The sequence below is a fragment of the Toxotes jaculatrix genome, chromosome 6 (genome assembly GCF_017976425.1).
Source record: "Toxotes jaculatrix isolate fToxJac2 chromosome 6, fToxJac2.pri, whole genome shotgun sequence".
NCBI lineage: Eukaryota > Metazoa > Chordata > Actinopteri > Toxotidae > Toxotes > Toxotes jaculatrix.
Window position 1 is genome coordinate 11,415,031 of NC_054399.1, and position 20,080 is coordinate 11,435,110.

The following is a 20,080-nucleotide window of genomic DNA, read 5'->3' on the forward strand; positions in this document are numbered from 1 at the left end:
TGCAGGTAGACAATTTGTGGTTAGGTGACACTGACAGTAAAAGGGTGGTAAAGAAATCAGTTAAAATAAAAAAAAAAACAAAACCTTAAATTATTTTTTTTAAGGTTATTTGAGGCCTGAGTCTGTTTTACTGGGTACACTCCAATGCTCTGCGCAGCATCATGTGTTCCAGTGGCCTGACCGTGACTTAATGAATGAATCATCTTCATGAACAGTGGAAATGCTAGAAGTAAAATCAACTGGTTAATTCATTTTATTAAAAAAAAAAAAGTTCTGTTACAGCAAGTGCCAACACATATGTGTTGTTTCATTATTGGTAGATTGCATACAAGCCCTGGATTAAAGAAAATTTAAAACATTAACACTCAATGTTTGATGCAGACAGAACTCGAATCCAAAGTCTGACGCACAGCATCCACGAATACACAAAGACACATCCTGATCAGATCCATTTTATACTTCTTTTTTTTTTTAAGTCTCAACATGTCCACAAGGTGGTGCTCTCATCAAAAAATAAGTTAGGAGACCCACCTTCGTAGGCGTGGTAGCTCTGCTACAACCACAACAACTTTAAGCTTTACCCATTTTCAAGTCCCTGGAAAAAAAAACAACTTACAAACCTATGGCACAAATCCCATTCTGTCAACAGCAATGAGCACAATATCAATTCAATAACACCTGGACGTATTGCTGCATGTCCTCAGCAATACAAACATCTCACTCTTAGGCAAAGAAAACCACACATTTTCTCTGAACAAGGAGGGAATCATATCAGAAGCTGATTTAGAATTTCAGCAACATTTATTACAGCGTGAGAACATGGAACGAGCACAACTGAGGGGCCAACTCAGTCCACCTTAAATGTTCGAAGTCTGAATCAGTTTGGTGCTGTTATACAAACATTTCAGTCAACTCAAAAGCTTAAATGTGCTCTTCATTTTCATCCTTATTCAATATGAACAGAAAATAATGGATTGTGGAGCAGTAAAACACTAAAATAGGTCCCTTTGAGCAGTAAGATTTCTTTTATGACAATTTTTCCAGCTAATCCCGTGATTGAATTTCCGTCTATCCAGATGAACTTCTATTGTGGGAATGTTTGCCTTTTTGTGCAGGCAGGAAGTGACGCATGCCTTTCAGTCTGAGACAAAAAGAAGAGGGCTGGAAGTGACACTGAGAACATTTAGGGGGAATGGAAAGTAAGGGAACAATCTGAGGAAAGACCAACAAAGTACTGTATAAAAATAAAATATAAGTCTCCCTTTCTGAACAAAAAGAACTAGTGGTGCACAAGATATCTGAACTGATGAAGGAATCTTGCATTTTCCACAATGGAGGACATGATTTGGTAGCACAACTTAAAAAAAAGCAAAAATGATATATTTACATTTAAATAAAACAAGAGCAGATATTAAATCGCACAATGTCTGTGCCATAAGCACAAGCAGGATTTCAGGTTTGACACAGACAGGCAATGTACATGCATTTCCTTTCTGGTTCTCTTAAGAGCCAGTTTTGGTTTGTAAATGACAAGCTGATATGAAACAGGGGCAGCACTGTGATATATTGTACAGCAGTATATGAGCTAGCACATATTTTGTTCATTCACAAAGACAAGATAATTGGCTTTTTGTGGCTTTAGCCCTTTCTGACGACAAAAGGAAGAAGCCAGATAATTTGATAAAGAGCTGAAATGCATGTACACAGTTGTACACTTTCAGTAAGCATGCACATAGAAACAGTGAATCATACGTAGAATATCATCCATCCACTTTCAGTTCACTTTCAAGGGTGACGGGGTTAGAAAGTGCCCCTCACGAGAAGAAAAAGACACAGCCTACAGCCAATTTAACGTCCATGGATCATCACAAAGCTCCACCTCCTCTGCATTGGAACAAGGGTGGTAAACATGTCACAACCAAAACCAGCATCTTGATAAAAGGCTTATTTTTTTTGTTTCGTTTGAATACACCAACAGAAACGTATCCCTCCAGAGTCATACACTGTGTGGCACATGGGTTAGGGCCTGCGTAGCCTCGTTGCACAGCATGACAAGAGAACAGAACTGCAGCAGGGGTGATAAACAGCAGCTGCCGTGTTGGTATCTAAGACACTGTAGCAGCCATGTTGGACCAGACAGGCACGTCCCATGATGGGTCATGAGGAAATCTGAGAATTGCATGGTTATATCCAGCAGAGGCCTTGAGCCCTTGTGATGGCATGGTCCACAGATGGGACAAACGTCGGCACACGATGAGCACAGCAAATGAGGAGCCAGGTCCTCTGATTCAACAGCTAAGAATCATGGGAGTTTATGTCACAAGGCTGCTCTTTTGGCTTGTCTTGATGTCGAGTCAGTTAAAAGAAATAATAATCACAATTAACAAACAAAAAAAGGAGAAGATGAGTGTGGTTCCAGCACTCGCTGACCCACTTCCTTAACTCAGGGCCAACTTTGGAAGGTACTATAAAAAAAATTTAAATTAAAATACCATTGCCAACTCATTAGATTGTCCCAAGGCTTTTGGTCCACAGAGTTTAAATGGTGATAACAAAAAGATAAATTAAAAAAAGAAAAAAAAAAAACCCAGAGAAGGACAAAGGAGGACCAACTGTCTGGACACAGCAGAGAGCCTGAGTCACCGCTTGTAATAGGCACCTGGAAAAGATGGAACAAGCAGAAACATCTATCAGCAACAAGCTGTACTGCAGCTCCAGTGTCTTCGTACCGCACTTTTCAGAGATGAGTTTTTCTTCTTCGAGAATTCATTTCTGCTGTCTGGTCTCTGCTGTTTGCACAACCGCTCTTCTAGCTACAGGAAACAAGCACTGTGAAATACATCACTTCCCCGGGCGTCCTAGTCACAGACCGTGAGCCACAACATCTCTGGTTCATCACTCTCTCCCCTCATTTCCTATCATGCTTCGACTGTCAACTCATTAGTAAGGGAGAAAAAAAAAGCCCAAAAACTCATCCCTTCCTGTGTATCTTTTCTCAGGGAAAGCATACCTAACACTAGGCAAATGTAATGCCCATTTAAGCAGTGTAGTCCATTGATAATGGTGGATAATGAACGATTGCTGCACCCCTTGAATTACCTGAAATCTATTCATCAACTGAGACCGTATAATTTTTTTTCTAGTTTCGACAAATTCAAAATCAGCTTTTCTTTTCCACAATATGTACAGTCTTACTTTCTGGAGGCACACAGCTAAGAATAACAAGTGAAAAGAATCACATCAAGCTGTAACAAAAAGTCAAAAAATAAACTTCTTATTACAATATGCAATATGTAGTTAATACAAAACAATGAAAAATCACCAGTGTTGATGTAAAACAAAGGGTACGTCCTTATTTAATAGACAGTATTTTATGTTAGGCTGAAGCAAAGACAACCAGTCCCTCACATGGACATCATACCTTTGTAAGCAGCCTCAGGTCTGGTGGGAGCACGAGGGGGGACAGGGTGGTCCGAGTAGCCGTAGCCAGGGTTCACATTCTCATAGTCGTGTGTACGAGGCTGAGGAGGCCTGAGACAGACACAGGGGAAAACGGGGAAAGAAATTTCATGTAATGATTGAGTTTCTACTCCTTGGTTGGCTGGATATACTTGGTCGTAGAAGTACTGAGTCTTGTACCTGGCAGGCTTGTTGTGGTTCCTCTGCCTCTGGTATTCATACTCATCTCGTGTTCTGGGCCGAACGACTTCCTCAGAACTTGGCTGGAAACCAGTACAAATTATGGTTCTTGTACCACAGTGGAAACACACTTCTTTATGAAACAGGCTGCAAAAATATTTCACCCGCACATTTTAAAATGAGTGTGGTTATGGAAAATTACCCTGTATTCGCCCTCTTGTCGCCGTCTTTCCATTGCCATCTTCTCCATGGCCAGCCTCTCTCTCTCTCTTTCCTTCTCTTTCTCCCGTTCTCGATTCCTCCTGTATTCCTTTTTCTCTTGTTCCATCAGCAGTCGGGCCATTTCCTGCCAAAGCGAGACAGCACAACTCACCCACATTAACTGGATAACATACACATCCAAAAACTTCCATATCCCACAACATTCGATGTGTGGGTGACATGTTATTTGTTTAATCTTATTATGTACTATGCATCCCAGCTCTGGGATGCATAGTACAGTTAATAGAAAATAACCAGTTTACAGTCATATGTCTATTTAAGAAAAACTTTAATAACAACACTATACTGGATTATTTCTTCTTACATAATGTCTGGTTTAGACATGACTTTGAGGACTCAAGATTATATGACAACTGATTTAACTGACTGAGTTCAGGAAATTAAATGATACTTAAAGAGGACAGATCACATAAGAAGAGCTTCTAAACTTCATGCCCCCTCACCTCATCCTGCGCCACTTGGGCTGCGCGCATATGCATCTTGCTTGCCTGAAACCAGAAAACAGCCAAAAAGTCAAAGTCCCCAGAGCAGAGCACATTGTTCCAACATTATATAACATAGGAAATGCCTGAGATTCAGGCCTGTCAGGATGCTTTTTTGACACTCAGCCTTCAAGTCATTTACAGCACAGACGTTAGAGTACATCACTTTATCACATCATGCCATTGTAGTTCTTCTTTCATACAGTATTCACTCCAGATATTGAAGCAGCTGCAGCTGTGATGTTAATTTAAGCATGCCAGTTCAAAAGCAGACTTAACACATAATTTGAATCAAACCAAAACCATTCAAGTTTTTTTTCTTCTATATTTTTTTTTTTTTTATAAAATAGATCCTTTGATCTTATTACACCCAAAAACCTAATCCTGTAGAAAACTGAACAGGCTCCAACTGGTATGAAGAGCCAGTATTGTACTTGTTACACTGGACCTATTGTCTGCCTGCCCCTTTGATACTGGATTTATTGTAAGCTCAAAATCTGGCTTTGTGTATCTGACCACTATCTGGGAGCTAGGTGCTAGTATTAAGCTCCTGTTCTTTGCTGTAGCCGTCACTAATACAAAGTTTAAGTGCTACAGTTTGTTCTTGGGTTACAGCATTTATTGCCAGCTATTAATGTCTAAATTTTTAACATGTACAGTCGGAAATTTTGGCATTTCTCCACAGAACCTGGCAGCTAAGAGCTGTAGAATGTAGAAAAAAAAAACAAAAACAAAAAAAAAAAAGAATGAATGTACTGTGTATTAGATCTACCCAAAATATAATCATGCATCTTCAGTTCACTTCTGGTTGTTTTTGGGGTTAAATTTATTTTAATCTTGCACAAAAACTGTTCACTGGTCATTTGATATGCACAAATGAATAAAATTAAATACCTTTCTGGTTTCACTCCCCACCTTGATTTCCTCCTCCTGCAGTTTCCTGGCCACCTCCATGTCCTTCAGCTCCTGCTCACGGAGATCCAGCTTCGTCAGCCCCTTTGTGGCCTCGCTCACTGCATACTCAGTTTCTGCCACTACTGCTCCACTCCCTCTGTGAACAATGCGACCTGTGGATGTCACCATATTACATTAACAATAAATTAGGGCAACTAACAATTATTTTCATTATCAAATGATCAGTTGCTTTTTATTTTAATCAATGGTTTAGTCTTTAAGACATCAGAAAATTGTAAAAAGTGATTTTGATTAATTTTCCAGAGCCCAGGGGCGATGTCTTCAAATTGATTGTTTTATCCAATCAGAATTGGTAAATTCTCACATTTGGGAAGATGAAGCACAAACTGTGTTTGGCATTTTGATAAATTAGATAAAGTGATTATCAAAATAATTTTCTGTCAACAATTAATTGACAAACCATTTCAGTACCACAATACATACAACTGTAGTTGGAATTAAAGCCATAGGGCATCTAAAAGGGCTGCAGCCTCCACTGGCGTTTGTCACTGTGTTTTGTTTAATGCCTTCGGCATCTTTCAGATAAGATAACACAACAAGCTCACCAGCTGTGAAGCCCTTTGTGAATGCCAAATTTGAACTTATCAAAAATCCAAGGAGCTGTTCTACTGGAAAATCACAGCACACATCTCAGTCTCAGCAACACAGCAGACAATACAAGAATGAGCGAAGCCCACAGCACAACAGAGGAAAAAAAAAAACTATCATTTCAAACCATCACAGTCTGAATCACATCAATCATCACAAATTACTGTGAAATCTTCATTGTCCTCATAAGAACAGAGAAAATTAGTGCCTTCATTAGTGATTGCCATGTTACAGTAGATCAACCCACCACCTGAGATTTCCACAGCGAAAAAAAAGCAACTCCAGCACACCACACAAACACCCCCACAGAGCCCAGAGGGAGGCTCAGGGTGGTACCTGTCTCTCCGTTGGGGAATGAATGAATGTGTTCCCTGCCAGGACCCTCCCCCTGCCGAGGGTCCCGGAATTCCCTGGTGCCCCCTCTCCCTTCGTTGCTCCTGGGCTCGTCAAACACCTCGTCAGGGCCAGAGTGGACACGCTGCCGGCCCTTGGCACTTCTCTCCCTCTCATCAACATCCTCTTCCTCCACCCAGGAAGCAATGCCGTCCCTCAGCCTGCTATGACCCTGCTCCAAATAGTCATCATCAAGCTCTCTCTCCCTGCTTCTGGTTCTCATTCGTGGTCTGTCTTTGTCTTTCTGTCTTTGTCTGTCTCTCTCTCTCTGTCTGTCCGCACTCTGTACTCTGTCTCTGGATCCTTCCCTGTCTCTTCCTGCTGCTCTTGCCCCCCTGAGGTCCTGATCTCTGCCTCTCCTCTGGTCTTTTCTCATATGCTTCTCCCATTCCAGGTCTCTGGCCCTGTCTCGGTCACGTTGCCTGTCCCTTTCTCTGTCCCAGGCCTTGTCTCTCTCTACAGGATTCTGTGGTGGAGGTGGTCTGGCAGGTCTCTCCTTCCTCCTCACCACTCTCTGTGTGTCCTCCCCCTCTGAGCCCCTGGCTCTGCCAGTCTCTGTGGGTTCATACTCTGGGTACCTGTCCCCATGCTTGCCTCTGGAGGGCAGCAGGTGCTCTGGGTAAGGATCTGCATGCCTGCTTCGCCCTCCCTCTGCCAACTGGTAGTGCTCAGGGTATCTGGAGCGGCTGTGGGGCGCTGCTGGATCCTGTCGTGGGTACCTGCTCCTTTTAGGCTCTGTTGAGCTATAATCTGGGGAGTAATCACGATGTGAGCTCACTGGAGCACATGCATCATATGGGCTTGGGGAAGCTGATTTGTGACGGGCGTGTTTGTCCAAATCAAGAGGTCTTCTTGCAGCTGAGCAGGGCAGAGATGAAGGAGCGAGGGTGGGAGGATGGCGGAGTGGAGAGAATGATAATGGTTGATGAGAACATGAGGTGAAAAATAACACAGACAAGAATAATTTAAGCTGAGATAGTTAGTAAGCACGAAGCTAGACAAAACACCGGTGAGGGGAGTGATGGTCAAAGACAAAGTATATGCTATAAATGCGAAGAGTGTAGGTATTAGCTGCACCCAAAATGTCCAGAGATGTTGTTATTACTGTTGGAAAATTAAAATAAAGTTAGGTCTGTGACAATAAATGTTTGTTGCACAAATAAAATACAGTCTTATAAATGCATAGTAGTCCTACAGAATGGAAAAATTCTTAACACTTTTTTTGAAGTGACATAAGTGAATGCATTGTGGGTTGCTTGAAAGACATGGCTGAAAATCAGTGTGGCACACCTGACAAACAGGCAAATACCATAACCAGAGCATGACTGACTTAAAGGGAAAAAAATGGAACTTGAACAATATGTTCATTTCTAAGAACACCATCCTGCTGGGAGTTGCCCTGTGACTGACAAAAGTTTGAATGAAAACAAATGAGTGGAAAGGCACGCTGAAGCAGGAGACAGCAGAGGCAAGCCCTCTGAGCACTGAAAGTCAGCTCAATGGAATTCCAGCTATCTAACCTGCTGCTTAATGTCTAACTGACTTTGTTGATGTTCAAACATGTGAAAAAGAAGGCAGGTACAAAATACAGCCTGACTGGTACCTGCCTTGAAGTGAACTGGCTGGTTAAAGTGTTTGCTCCTTTCTGTCTCATTTCACTTTTAAATATACTTCTCCATCTTCCTCTCTGCCTCCCTATCTTCTTCCAGTCGTGTATCTGTCAAGTGGAGACCGGTTCTGCCCCCACACTGGTTTGTGTGCAACTGTAATCCACCGGATTAAGACAAACACAGCCAGCAACCTCTCATTTCCTGTGAGAAGCAGTCAATTACACGGCCCAACGAGAAACTAGATGATATCGCAGAAGTGTGAATGTGAGTGTGTTTGTGTGCATGTGCATGTTAAAAAAAAAAAAAAAAAAAACTAGTGGTGGAGATTTAAACACACTGCTATGAAGAACTCACAAGTGCAAGATGATGAAAATGCTCAGAGATAGAATCTAAAAATTAAACACCTTCATACACAGCGACAATCTTGTAACCTGCATAAAATGTATCTGATTGCTAAATGTTACGTCACTTACAGTATTAGATGGAGGATAAACAAAGGAGCTGAATCTTTGTTCTTTTGAGGTGAGTGGTTATGTAACTTAAACATAGTGAGCCTGGCAGTGGCACAAATATTCTAGTATAAAGAGAGCAGGGCACAGTCAGCAAGGGCGGAGCTTCATCCAAACCACCTGCCACGTGAGGCATTTTTAGAGAGAGATAAAGCACAGCAACACCTGGCGATCCATACACACAAGACACAACAGGTCAGGTAGACTGACAGCTGGAGACACTTGCCCAGTCCTGTTTATGTCAACAAAGAGGCCAATGTTTGTGTCCATGCAACACTGTCTACTCTGAAACGACTCTCTCACTGTCTCTCTGTTCACAACTACTGCCTCCTTCTGACCTGTTTTGCATCCCATATTTTATTTACATGCATTCCTGCAAACCCTGAGAAGTGGAACAAGCGTACAATTTTCTGTGCAAGCAGACAAATAAAACACATAAGGACCAATTTAACAGCAGCCTGCCAGTGGGAGCAAAAACTATGATGTTGGTGGTGAGTATTTGTAGATCACTGAAAATTAACTGCTGGGAACATGAAAACAACGGAGCAGGGAAGGCAGAGACGAATTAATATGCGATATGAAGTTAACTAAAAATTATTTTGCTTCTCTGTTCACCATTTAGGGATGACATGAGTGGTGGTGGATGCTAAATGTCAGCCTCTGGAGAAGACAAAATCCAAATACACCGTGGCAGAGAGTTAAGGCAGGAAAACTGGGAGTCTATCTGCCAGATTACATTCAGAAGTACATTTCCCTTCCACGCTTGAAATCTCAGATGACTGCTACATTTCATCAGCACTGAGAAGTGCAGGCTCAGGACCTGCACTGAACCTGCTCTTCTCAACATGAAGATGCCATTGCAACAATTTGCAAAGAAGTCAAAAAAAAGAGGAAGATAAAAATGAGTCACTGCTTCTCTTTGATTAGAAATAAAACAGACCTCTGGTGGGGTTAATCATGCAGAGGTGTGATGCATACATGAAAAGACTTGAAATGGATTCCAATCTGAGATAGTGAGATGCTCACCAATATGTTACAGAAGCACTACAAACACAGATTTGTGAACAAAGATGTTTAAGGTGAGTCAGCTACATCAGTGGGCAAATCTAACTGGAGATTCATTTAATATCTAAGGTAAAATGTGAACTCAAAGCACATTTTAACTGCATCTTAAAACTGGAGCACCCACTCACAGTGGTGTTCGCTCTTGAATGGGAACGAAATGACAAATTATTTCTCTGTAGGAACACGTAAGCCTCCCTTCAAGGTTAATTATGTGCTTATGAATGCATTCCAAAATCTTTGCCTCAAGTCAGCAACAATCTCCTGCGCTGTGCAGCATCAAAAGCACACCCTCTCAAATCCAGAGCTGAACCAAAAAAATTAAAAACAAAAATCCCAGTCCACAAAAGGAGCAGCATGTCGTCTCCCATGACCTTAAACACAGACAGGCTCCATACATGCAACAAATACATATGAGATACACACAGACACAGCAACAGCCACACATTAACATGAGCCAGTGGTGCTCTCCCCACCTCCGTGATCCTCAAAGTACTCCTCCTCAAAGTTTGCTTCCAGCTGCTTCTGTCTCCTCCTCTCCTCTTTCATCTCCTTCTCCTGCAGCTTACGAGCTATGGCCTACAAACAAATAAGGAAACAGTAAACGTGTCGTCCCACATGAAGATGAAAAAGTCTCCGCTTTGAACCCATGTGTAACAAATATCTCACTTTGTTACTTCTAGGTTTTTTTTCTTTTTCCAGTCAGCACAGTTTCAAACATATGAGATTACAGTGGCGAGATCCATCATTCCCTGATGTTTTAGATAGATCAAACAAGTAAGGAGGAGCTGTAGTGCCCTACTCAGGCACTATGGAGCAATGAGATCAAATCAACGATATCATGACAAAATGTTTACGAAAATATCCTGATCTCTCCTCTTTATGAAGGGAGCAAACATTGTGATTAAGCCATAGAAAAAAAAAAAACAGACTAGGTCACATTGGTCAATACTAGAAGTCAAGTCATTGGCAGGTGGATGGAACAAACATGCCTGAATGCACAGAAATGTGTGTGTGTGTGCTTCTTACCGCATCCTTTTCTTCCTGCTGTCGCTGCTGTTCTGCCTGTCGGACCAGTTGTTCCTGAATCTCCTGGGCGATCTCATTATCTTGGCGCTCACTGAGGTTCCCATGCGTAGTAATGTGTATTTGGGGAGGGGAGTTGGATAACACGACAACATTAGTGACAGATCAACAACTTGTAATAAAAGGAGCTTAGATGATGATGATGATAATTACCAAGATGTTTTGTTCCTCAGAAACCCCTCTAATGTGAGTAAAAGCATTTTTCACACGCAACAGACAGGGCATAATATTATTTTATCCATATTCTCATGCTTTTCTCATTGTTCTGAGCACTTTCAGTTGATGCTTCTGTTGCTCCTCATTACAAGCTCACATTACCTCGTAGCTGACTGAGATTTTACAGTAAAAATACAAACACACACTTCAACAGTGCCAAAAATAAACAATTATTAATTATGGTCATAACAACATGCTATCCACGATTAAATGGTCATATTCCATAAGAGCAGCAAACACGTCAAGAACCCTGCCTTGAACTTCTCTGGCATGTTGTGAGAGATAACGTGTGCGATTCAGGTAGGAGCAGGAATGTTCTCGTTGATGTCACCAGCTCGCTCTGGTTTACTCACATCTTTAAATGAGGTGATTTTGTCAACAACACCATCTGCCTGGAGGGCTGGTATGCAAAGATCATTTCTCTGTTTGTGTGTGCAGACACACATGAGTGTAATGCTTTACTTAAAAGGAACTGTAACAGCTTAACTACCCAAGGATAAGGAGATCTTAAGCTGGCTGCAGAAAGCACACAGACCTTATCACACCTTCATCAGGACACGCTAAGAAACAAATGATTCTGCGTTCCCCTGTGTGTCCGTGTTTAGTCAAATGTGAGAGTGAGTGTATGTGAAGAGGCACGGGCAAGAGCAGGGTGGACGGCAGTGTGAGCTCCCAGCATGACAAGCAGTATTAGCCCAACTGCATCAGTGGTGGAGCATCTGGCCTCTCCCTAGGGGTGCAGTCCCCCTGCTGTAGCTCACTATGTCTGTGTGTGAGCTTGAAACAGTGATCTCACTGAGCTGTGAGTCAGCACTCTTTTTTTTTTTTTGATAAAAATTGCAGGGCAGATAGAAAGACTTTTAGTCCAAGTGCCTTTTTGCATGCTCTACTGCAACTCTTGGTCTGGACTGAAACAGAGGCAACAGAACACTTAGCTATGTTTAGGAGCAGTCACTGAGGCTTGATTTATGTTTCTGCATCAGGCCATTGTGGTTAGTACGTGTGGATGCTGCATAGTTTTGGACGTTTCGCTTGAGCCCACAAAAACTCCTTAAAAATTATATATCAGGGCTATGGATGACACCACTTAGAGACCACAAGAACTGTGAATGATGCGCTTGGGCTGCTTGTGTTTTCTCCTACATACACCAGTAACAGTTGTTGAAAGTGAAGACAACATATATCAAACTGAAGACGGGCTCGATTATCTTCTCCTTCTCAGACAAATTTCTGTTTTGTGATCTAGCAAAGCCTTTACCAGCGCAGATCTTCTTTGCACAGCACCAGCTGCTTGTTATTACAATGTGAGTGAAGAAATGTAATGTCATATACCTCTGATGCATAATGGATGCTGTATGTCTATGCATTTGTCTCCTCTTGGGTAACCAGAAAAAAACAACAACATATTTCTAGCCTAGCTGACAAAGCCATTTCCATTGCAAACCTTCCCGTCATCACTCTCTAATACCAATTGAATGAAAGAATGTAAACAGGCTTATTTCGGGTAATGAAAGCAAGACATGACCTACTCATTTACAACAATAAAAAGGTTAACTCTACAGTAAATGCTAAATTAACTTCGGGGCATGGTGGGACTCCTGGATCACCTCGCTGGAGAAGCATAAATCTGTCTTGCTTATACAGTTTGGGAGTAATTACACTAATCTGAAACAGATGCTTTCAGCAAAGCAACAAACACTGTACAGTTACACAGTTATAATCGAAAAGTATTCTGATGACTTCATGAAGTTTTTAAGGCACATTTAATTAGACAAAATTAAACCAAGACAGATCAATTCATAATTGTGCACAGGATATAGCTACAACCGCTGGATTATATAAAACTATAGCCCGATACCAGCTTTCAAGTAAACTCGGGGTCCCTTGCAATTTACTGTGTAATCTAAAATGTTTAATACATTTAAGTGCAATGAATTAATACATTCAATTACATCACTGATTTTTACCAGGTGACCACTCAGTCATGTCACTGTCCATTTTTCCAGGAACAATGTTGCTTTAGACATTCAGTCTTTTAATGGTGTGTGTGGGTGTGTGTGTGTGTGTGTGTTTGTGTGTGTGTGTGTTACTTTTGCTGTGAGAAAAACACCCACATTTCACAATATTGTTTCTGGCTCTGGATCTTGGCCCTCTTATCCTCCTCCTCCTGCAGCTTCTTGGCCACCTGCAGGTCCTTCTGCACCAGACGGCTCTTATGGACATTGGACGCCAAGTGGCTCTCAACTGTAGACACAAACACATAAGCACTGCTCTTAAAACTGTTTACACACAAACTAGAGTAGGTCAGCTGGCTGGACCGCACTACTGATAAGAACTTAAATGGATGATGAACCGCAGAGCACTGGGAAGTTTATTTACAGATCCACACTTTCTTGATGTTCTCCTCTCTGAGGAGCAGTGGCGTTGTTTAGATGGTCTGCAGAGAACAAGATCAACGTTGAGGACACAGACGCTTCAGTCTCTGGTAATAAACAGAGAGCGCTCTTAGTCACTGAGAAATGAATGTTCCCAGCTGAGACATCGTTCCAAGGTTGTGTGATAGCACGTCGTGGGCCATAACAGATGATAAATCCTGCTTGCTGACGCACTCCAAGCGCTTTGTAAGCATGGAAAGCATCACTCACTCGCTCAGCTCTGTTTCACCTATCGATCTGTTCCCAGCTTTCATGTGAAAAGGACCAAATTACGTTGGGCAATTTACCCGTGAGAGGCTCCATAAAGTTTCTGCTTTCTGGCCGGTGAGATTGAAAGAGGCAACGGTGAGTCACAGCTGTGGCTACTTGGTAAAAAGCCAAAGGGTTGACATTGATTTTTTTTGTATGACGCTGATCAATTGTTTAAGTTTATGACACCTCACAAAATAAATCTCGGAAGGCAAAACTGATGTCACAGTCCAAGATAAGGCTATCACTTATCCTCTGCCACGCTTTTCAAAAAAAAAAGCATTCATTCAACAAACTCAGCCTTGAAGAGGACTCGCGTCATTCAGAAAAAAGGGAGTTAGGGTTAGAAAGCTGAACTATCTGAACCTCAAACATGTGAGTGGCGAGCTGTACTCTGAAATAGAGAAAACAGACTCCAGAAACAAAGATGCCAAGTGCTGACACAGCCATGAAGAAATATTTTCCAAGCGACATTTGGATACTTCGGTCTTATGCATGCTCAACATTTTGAATGGAAATTAAAGCCATCTGAAACTCCACATTAACATGAAGTGAAATCGCTAAAAACCACTTTTTGGCCAGCCACCTGTTGATGTGATCCAGGGATTTAAAAAAAAAAAAAAAAAAAGGGACACTGCATATGGAGAGTCAGGTTATGTCAGATGGCATTCTCTTCAATAACCTACAGGGTCAAAGGTGAAAATAAACATTTTTTCTAGCTTAAACCAGATCACTTAGAGTGGCAACAAAGGGCACAAAGGGAGATGAGCCTCGGTCATGGATCACTAAGGCTTTAAAAGGGTTAATGACAACACAAGGACAGGCCAGCCAAAATCAAATTAATCACAGTTAAAACAAAGTCTAATCTGCACTTAGGGTATGGCTGGGTGACATCTGGCCTTCTTTCTTTCAGAGCTTGTTGCATAATTTACCCATTTATGGGGATGTAGAGCAACAGATTTATGGAAACACCACTTATGTGCAGATAAATAAATGCAGTTACGTTTCCACTGTCAACACTCTAAATTTACCCATCCCATTCAAAACCAAAGCTCACCAAAGAAATCCAAACACAAAAGCAGTAGCCTCTTTCTGCTGCTTCCTGTCAACTCTCAAAGGATGAGTGCAGGTGAAGGATATGAGGAGGTGTGGTGACCAGATACTAATTTGTGTCTGACGAAAGGAAGGCCTTGTTATGTCTGGATCTGTCTTTGTCAGCGTGTCTCGGCAGAAAATGTCCTTTCAACCTAACTCAGCAGGAGATGGCTTAACCTTCAGCAAAAGATTAGCAGTTCTTGAGAGAATTTCTACTAAAACTAAAGCAAAATAAAAACTTCGGATATAAGAAAAAAAATTGTTTACAAGCAATAATCATCATCATTTATCTAAATGCACTTATTGATTTAAAAAAAATTGCACCAGGGGAACAAGCCCTCGACAGTGAGTCTCCAAAGTGCCTTTTTATATCATGTGAAAATGATACTGGCTAATTGTACACATATGAGCTCACATAAAAGCCCCAGCTAATCTAATGAGGCATGCAGGAACGAACACACAGCTAACATAATACACACACGTCTAAAGATGTGCAAAAAAAAACGAAGCAGCAGCACACATTCACACAGTTAAGAAACAATAGTATCTCATAGTCTTGTTCCATATAAAAACGCTTGCTAAGCTCATTGCGCTGTCTGACTTCAGATCCAGGATCAGGGCTTCTCTGTGCTACAGCTGCAGCACACACAATTAACGTGATCCAGACAAAACCACATGCACCAGTCCCCTGCATTCTGCCACAGCCCTGCTCTGATACAGTATTGTTGTGGCATCCTGCAGCATTCACACTGTGAACTGTGTGGCTGAAGCAGGGTTTATGTAGGCTTAATCAGGCTGCAGCCACTGACACTGCCACTGCAGTTTAGCTGTTAGAAATATTCCAAAAGGGAAAAGTTCTTTCAGTTAAGTTCATTTTTTTTCTTTTACTACTAAGATCTAAAAACATCTATCATAGCTTGTTCTTTTGCGAAGTTAGCATTAAGTAACCCAGATATGCAGGAGCAAATTTTAAAAAATCTGTGACAGAACAGCTCTGATGCACAAAACATTACAACAACAAAAAAAAATGACTGAAGTGTTGACACAGACTCCAGAATAAGGGAACAGACCTATATGTCTGAACTGTCTGGAATTTTTTCATTTTAGTAATAAACAAGACCCATCAAAGGCAGCTGAGCATTTCTCTGGAGCTTAACACAAGTCTCTTCTGTGTTCAAGGACACTGAAAGCAGAAAAGCAAGAAACCAGATGTTTGAAATAAGTGGTAGTTACATGTCCCTATAAGTGAAAACATGAGGACTAAGGGGAACAAATAAAAAATGGCTTATTTATAGTCTCTTACTTTCTTGTTCCTGGAGGTTATAGGCCAGGCAATGGTCCTCCCGCACAGCAAAGTCTCGGCACACTGAAAAAACAAACATGAAAAGAAGAGCCTGAAATTGAGGAAGAACACTGAACAAAAAAAAGCAACATTCAAAATTAGCTTCAAGAACTGAATGCATATTCATTCAAAGTCTAAGCCATGAAGCACACACAAGTCAAACTTGAGACAGCTGAGATACGAATCTGACATGTTCACAGTTTCAGGCAGGTGTTTAAACATCCGGGCGATCTGCCTCCACACATGAATGAATAGAAAAACTGTTTTAAAAACTGACTCACAATCAAGGACAGGAAGCCAAGCTTAATGGGTCAACAAGAACACAGAAGAAGGTCGAATGGTTTGCCAAAGCAAAGAATTCATTTGAAAATTCATTTTATATTCAGCTGCTTTTCATATGATGAGCTGACATGTAGGCATTAAAACAAAATGAATGAAAAATAGTAACATATTGATAAGGCTGTAAACATGATTACTGTTGTCACATTACTACTTAATGATACTGGGGCAAAATCAAAAGATCTCTATAACACTTGATACCCAAATTATTTATGACTAGTTTAACATAATACGAGATTTAAAACTTGTATGTCTATACTTTTGACAGATTAGAAACTGGGTCAAACAGATTTAATCAGTCCTATAAAGTGTTTGGCTATCTTGCAAATGTTTTGTGGATTAGTCGTTTTTTTTTTGTTTTTGTCAGAATAGACATGAAGTGAAACTGTGAATGAGGAACCATCTTTGACACAGGCTAAAAAAAAAAAAAGAAAAAAAGAAATGAAAATGAAGATGGTAGATAATAAAGACTGATGTGGGAACTTTTGAGCTTTATTTTAAAAGTTATTTAGAGGTGAGGCAAGAACTAAGAAGTATTGTAGGACTGTTTAAGAATCACTGAACTGCCTGATAAAAAATGTGACTGAACATGAGCAAAACTCCCAACAACATTGTGTTTGTCTGTTGTGCAAGGCACAGGAAGAGATACAGGAAATGTATTTACATGTATTTCAATTGTGAGATATCCCAAATGCTGATGTAGGTACAAGTTAGAGCATATTTATCAGGGATTCATAGAAGTTGTTTGAATAAAAGAAACATCATTATTGTTTAGCCTAAACTTGGGGACTAAAGCTCCAACATTACAGCTAAAATCAAGAGCTCAGCTATATATAGATATAGTCTACAGAGAATGATCATAGTTATTGACCAGCAAACTTTTTTGGAAAAATCTGTATTTTACGGCTTATTTTCCATCTTACACAGATATCTTGACAACAAATCTAAACTAGAGCAGTTTCCGTTAATGGTTTCAGTATTAGTGATGCCAAAATTCTCTGTACAGTCATTCTGGAAACCGGACAGGCAGTTACAGAAGGGGAGTTTTCCTCATAAAAACCCAACACCATCAGCACACATCCACCTAAAGTGTTCTGAAATGAGGCAGAGAACTTTTCTCATTTTCTCTCCTTGAATATTTGGGATCCCCCAGTCGCTGACAGATTCCTGTGTAGAAAACAGTAGAGGCTATGGGAAGACCTTTCTCACAACCTCAGCTAATTATGGATGTGGATCTTATAGCATAGGATGTTCAGTATGTACTTATAGTATAGTATGGAAGAGGATTAGGGCCATGTGAAAAGAATTAGAATTAGAATTTATAGAGTTTAAAGTCAGAATTCTAATTTCTTTTTTTTTCCCCACATGTGGCCCTATTCCTCTTCAGTAGTATAGTATGTGTGGTACAGTCAACATGAATTAGCTAACTCCTGTTTAGTTATGATATTCTTGAAATGCGGCAGTAAGAAACTTTCCTTCAGCTAAAAGAACATAAAATAATGATTTCATTCTGCAAGATGCCATGCACCACTCTGCTGATGGAAGTGGTTCTATTCAGGAAGGAAGAAAATAAAGAAAAATTGAACTTGTTTGAGTATTTCTTTTACCTACTATTTTTATGATGACAGTTATTCAATTCATACATCACTTATTTATATATACCACATATATATACTTTTTTTTTAGTCTTATCAATCCTTTCTTTTACTCTAATCTTGTATTTAATGCTCTCCTCCACCCAGCTTTTATTACAGAGTCTAACCACACTCAGTAACCTCACAGTGCCAGGCTCACGGCACATCATCTGTTGTCACATAGATTACTTCATCCACATAAAAAATTTAATATCCAAAAATTAACGTCTATAACTATAAGCTACCATGCGATTGAGACAGCTCTGAAAAAAAATCCAATCTCTGCTAATATCACTGGCAACACAAACACGACTGTGACCAAACAAAGCATTGATGAGAGGTCCAGATCGTCTGGCAGTAGCAGAGGGGTGGATGTCAGAGTGAGTGGTTGGAATAAAGAGATGCTGGAAAGAGGAGGGTAAGACCTCCACCAAGCCCCTTGCTGTCTCAGAACCATATGGACTTTTATTAACACAGACCATTTTTCAACCATATGCTTAATCTTCTTAGCCAAGAAGGGATTTATAGTGACTGGTATAGCTATATACACTAGTTGATTTAACTAGTCCAGCACTTAGGGTTTGTGTGACTGTTGCTTTTATAGCTTGTAAAAGGCAATGCTTCTAAAATGCAGTATTTAAATGGGTGTGGTTTTTTCGACAACGCCAAGCAGAAAGAGGCCGAGGATAATTATATCTGTGGTTTTAAGTTTTCGCACCTTCTGTCAACCACTCAGGGTTAGAAACTTAAAATGAGAACAACATACTATGACCACAAGAGTCAGGTCTTTGTGCTTCATGCACAGTAGGAAATACCAAAACACGAGTTCAGTTCATCTGTGAGTGCCAGTACAGTAAAAAGAAAAAAAAAACACTACACAGCTCACAATATTTACTATTTTCCTAACACACGAGGGATGAAATTGAAACACGTCCAGCAGCTTTCTCAGTCTTTCCCTCTGCAGACTAGCCAAGCAGTGGATCCCTCTCTGACCAGAATAACAAGCATCCTGCTGAGCAGCTGCTTCACACAAACAGTGCGGGTCCTTTCCACCAGTACAGCATCCCATCCAAAATCTGCTTTGGTGTAAAACCTCCACTCTCCACCTGTTTTCACACCAACACCAGACAAAGTTCTGGGTGTGTATAAAAGTTATGTTTCAGTGCAGTTAACAGATTTTACAGTCAAAAGCAAAGTGTAATCAGATATGTAAAATATGAAACTGAAAACACTGAGGAGAGTGTACACTTGAAGCACACTGCATCACTAAAACACAAAGGCATCTTGTCTTCTGAGCTCTGGCTGAACCACATACCTTACAACAAGCTAACACCTCCAATGTGATCAGTATTAAAGCTGACAAGTCACCTGAGTCCTGTAACACTGTGTTTACCCACACGGGTGTCGTGCCAGACTGTGTATCCATTACAGTGTCTACCACCGTTTCACCATAGTCCAAAGGCTGTGTGAAACATGAAGGTCGGGGAATATTGTGTCCTCTGTGATAAAATGATTGTAAGCCTGACTGAAGGCAGATTTCAAATTGGGATACAAAATCTGGCACGACACCTGAACCCAGACTGAGGAGTCTAATCAGTGCCGACTACCTGACTCCAACCATGGGGACTAACGTTACTGTCGCTAGCATCCACTAGCAAGCTGTGCTAACAATCATCGATACCCTGGTGTATGAGACCAAAACACAAACACCTGCGTTCACTCGGTTAACATGTGGATATGCTCAACAGCTAGCTTGCTTCACATTTAGCCGGCAAACATATTGTGGACGTTACCCTCTTTCACTCCAGGTAGTTTTTTCTGGTCGATGCTAATGTTACATTCAGCCATGTTGCCACCGATAATAAGTCAAAAAAAAAAAACGTTGACGTTGAATTACACTTCCGCGCTTCTTCCGAAGGTTAACGGCAGGCTGATTGATCGCCTTTACTCATAAACCCGATTGATGGTTCAGGTGCTGGCCGGCCCTGCTGATTAGTTTCGGTTGCCACCCTCTCTCTCGACACGTCCCTGCTGTTATTGCCTGGCAGCTACTCTGCTGAAAGCTAGCGTCAGATTTTCTACGAGCGTCCCTCCTTCCCCTGGCGCTTCCTACAACCTGCCCGCCAAGTCAGATAGAACAAACA

The 20,080-nt window shown here is 41.0% G+C and overlaps 1 protein-coding gene across 2 annotated transcripts; it reads right to left on the bottom strand.

Annotated features, from left to right (window-relative positions):
* Positions 1-207: 207 nt before the first annotated feature.
* ccdc50a (coiled-coil domain containing 50a) lies at positions 208-20,003 on the bottom strand. 2 transcript variants are annotated; one of them, XM_041039882.1, is made up of 12 exons: positions 19,730-20,003; positions 15,925-15,987; positions 12,957-13,086; positions 10,570-10,660; positions 10,017-10,119; positions 6,303-7,217; positions 5,319-5,470; positions 4,365-4,409; positions 3,842-3,985; positions 3,640-3,722; positions 3,422-3,531; positions 208-2,659 (listed from the first exon to the last, which is right to left on the bottom strand). In XM_041039882.1, the coding sequence occupies exons 1-12, from the start codon at positions 19,782-19,784 to the stop codon at positions 2,640-2,642; spliced, it is 1,911 nt and encodes a 636-aa protein (XP_040895816.1). In that variant the 5' UTR covers positions 19,785-20,003; the 3' UTR covers positions 208-2,639. The 2 variants fall into 2 exon arrangements, with proteins under 2 accessions (XP_040895816.1, XP_040895815.1); XM_041039881.1 differs by having other exon boundaries at positions 209-2,659; positions 5,298-5,470; positions 19,730-20,002.
* Between the last annotated feature and the right edge of the window lie 77 nt (positions 20,004-20,080).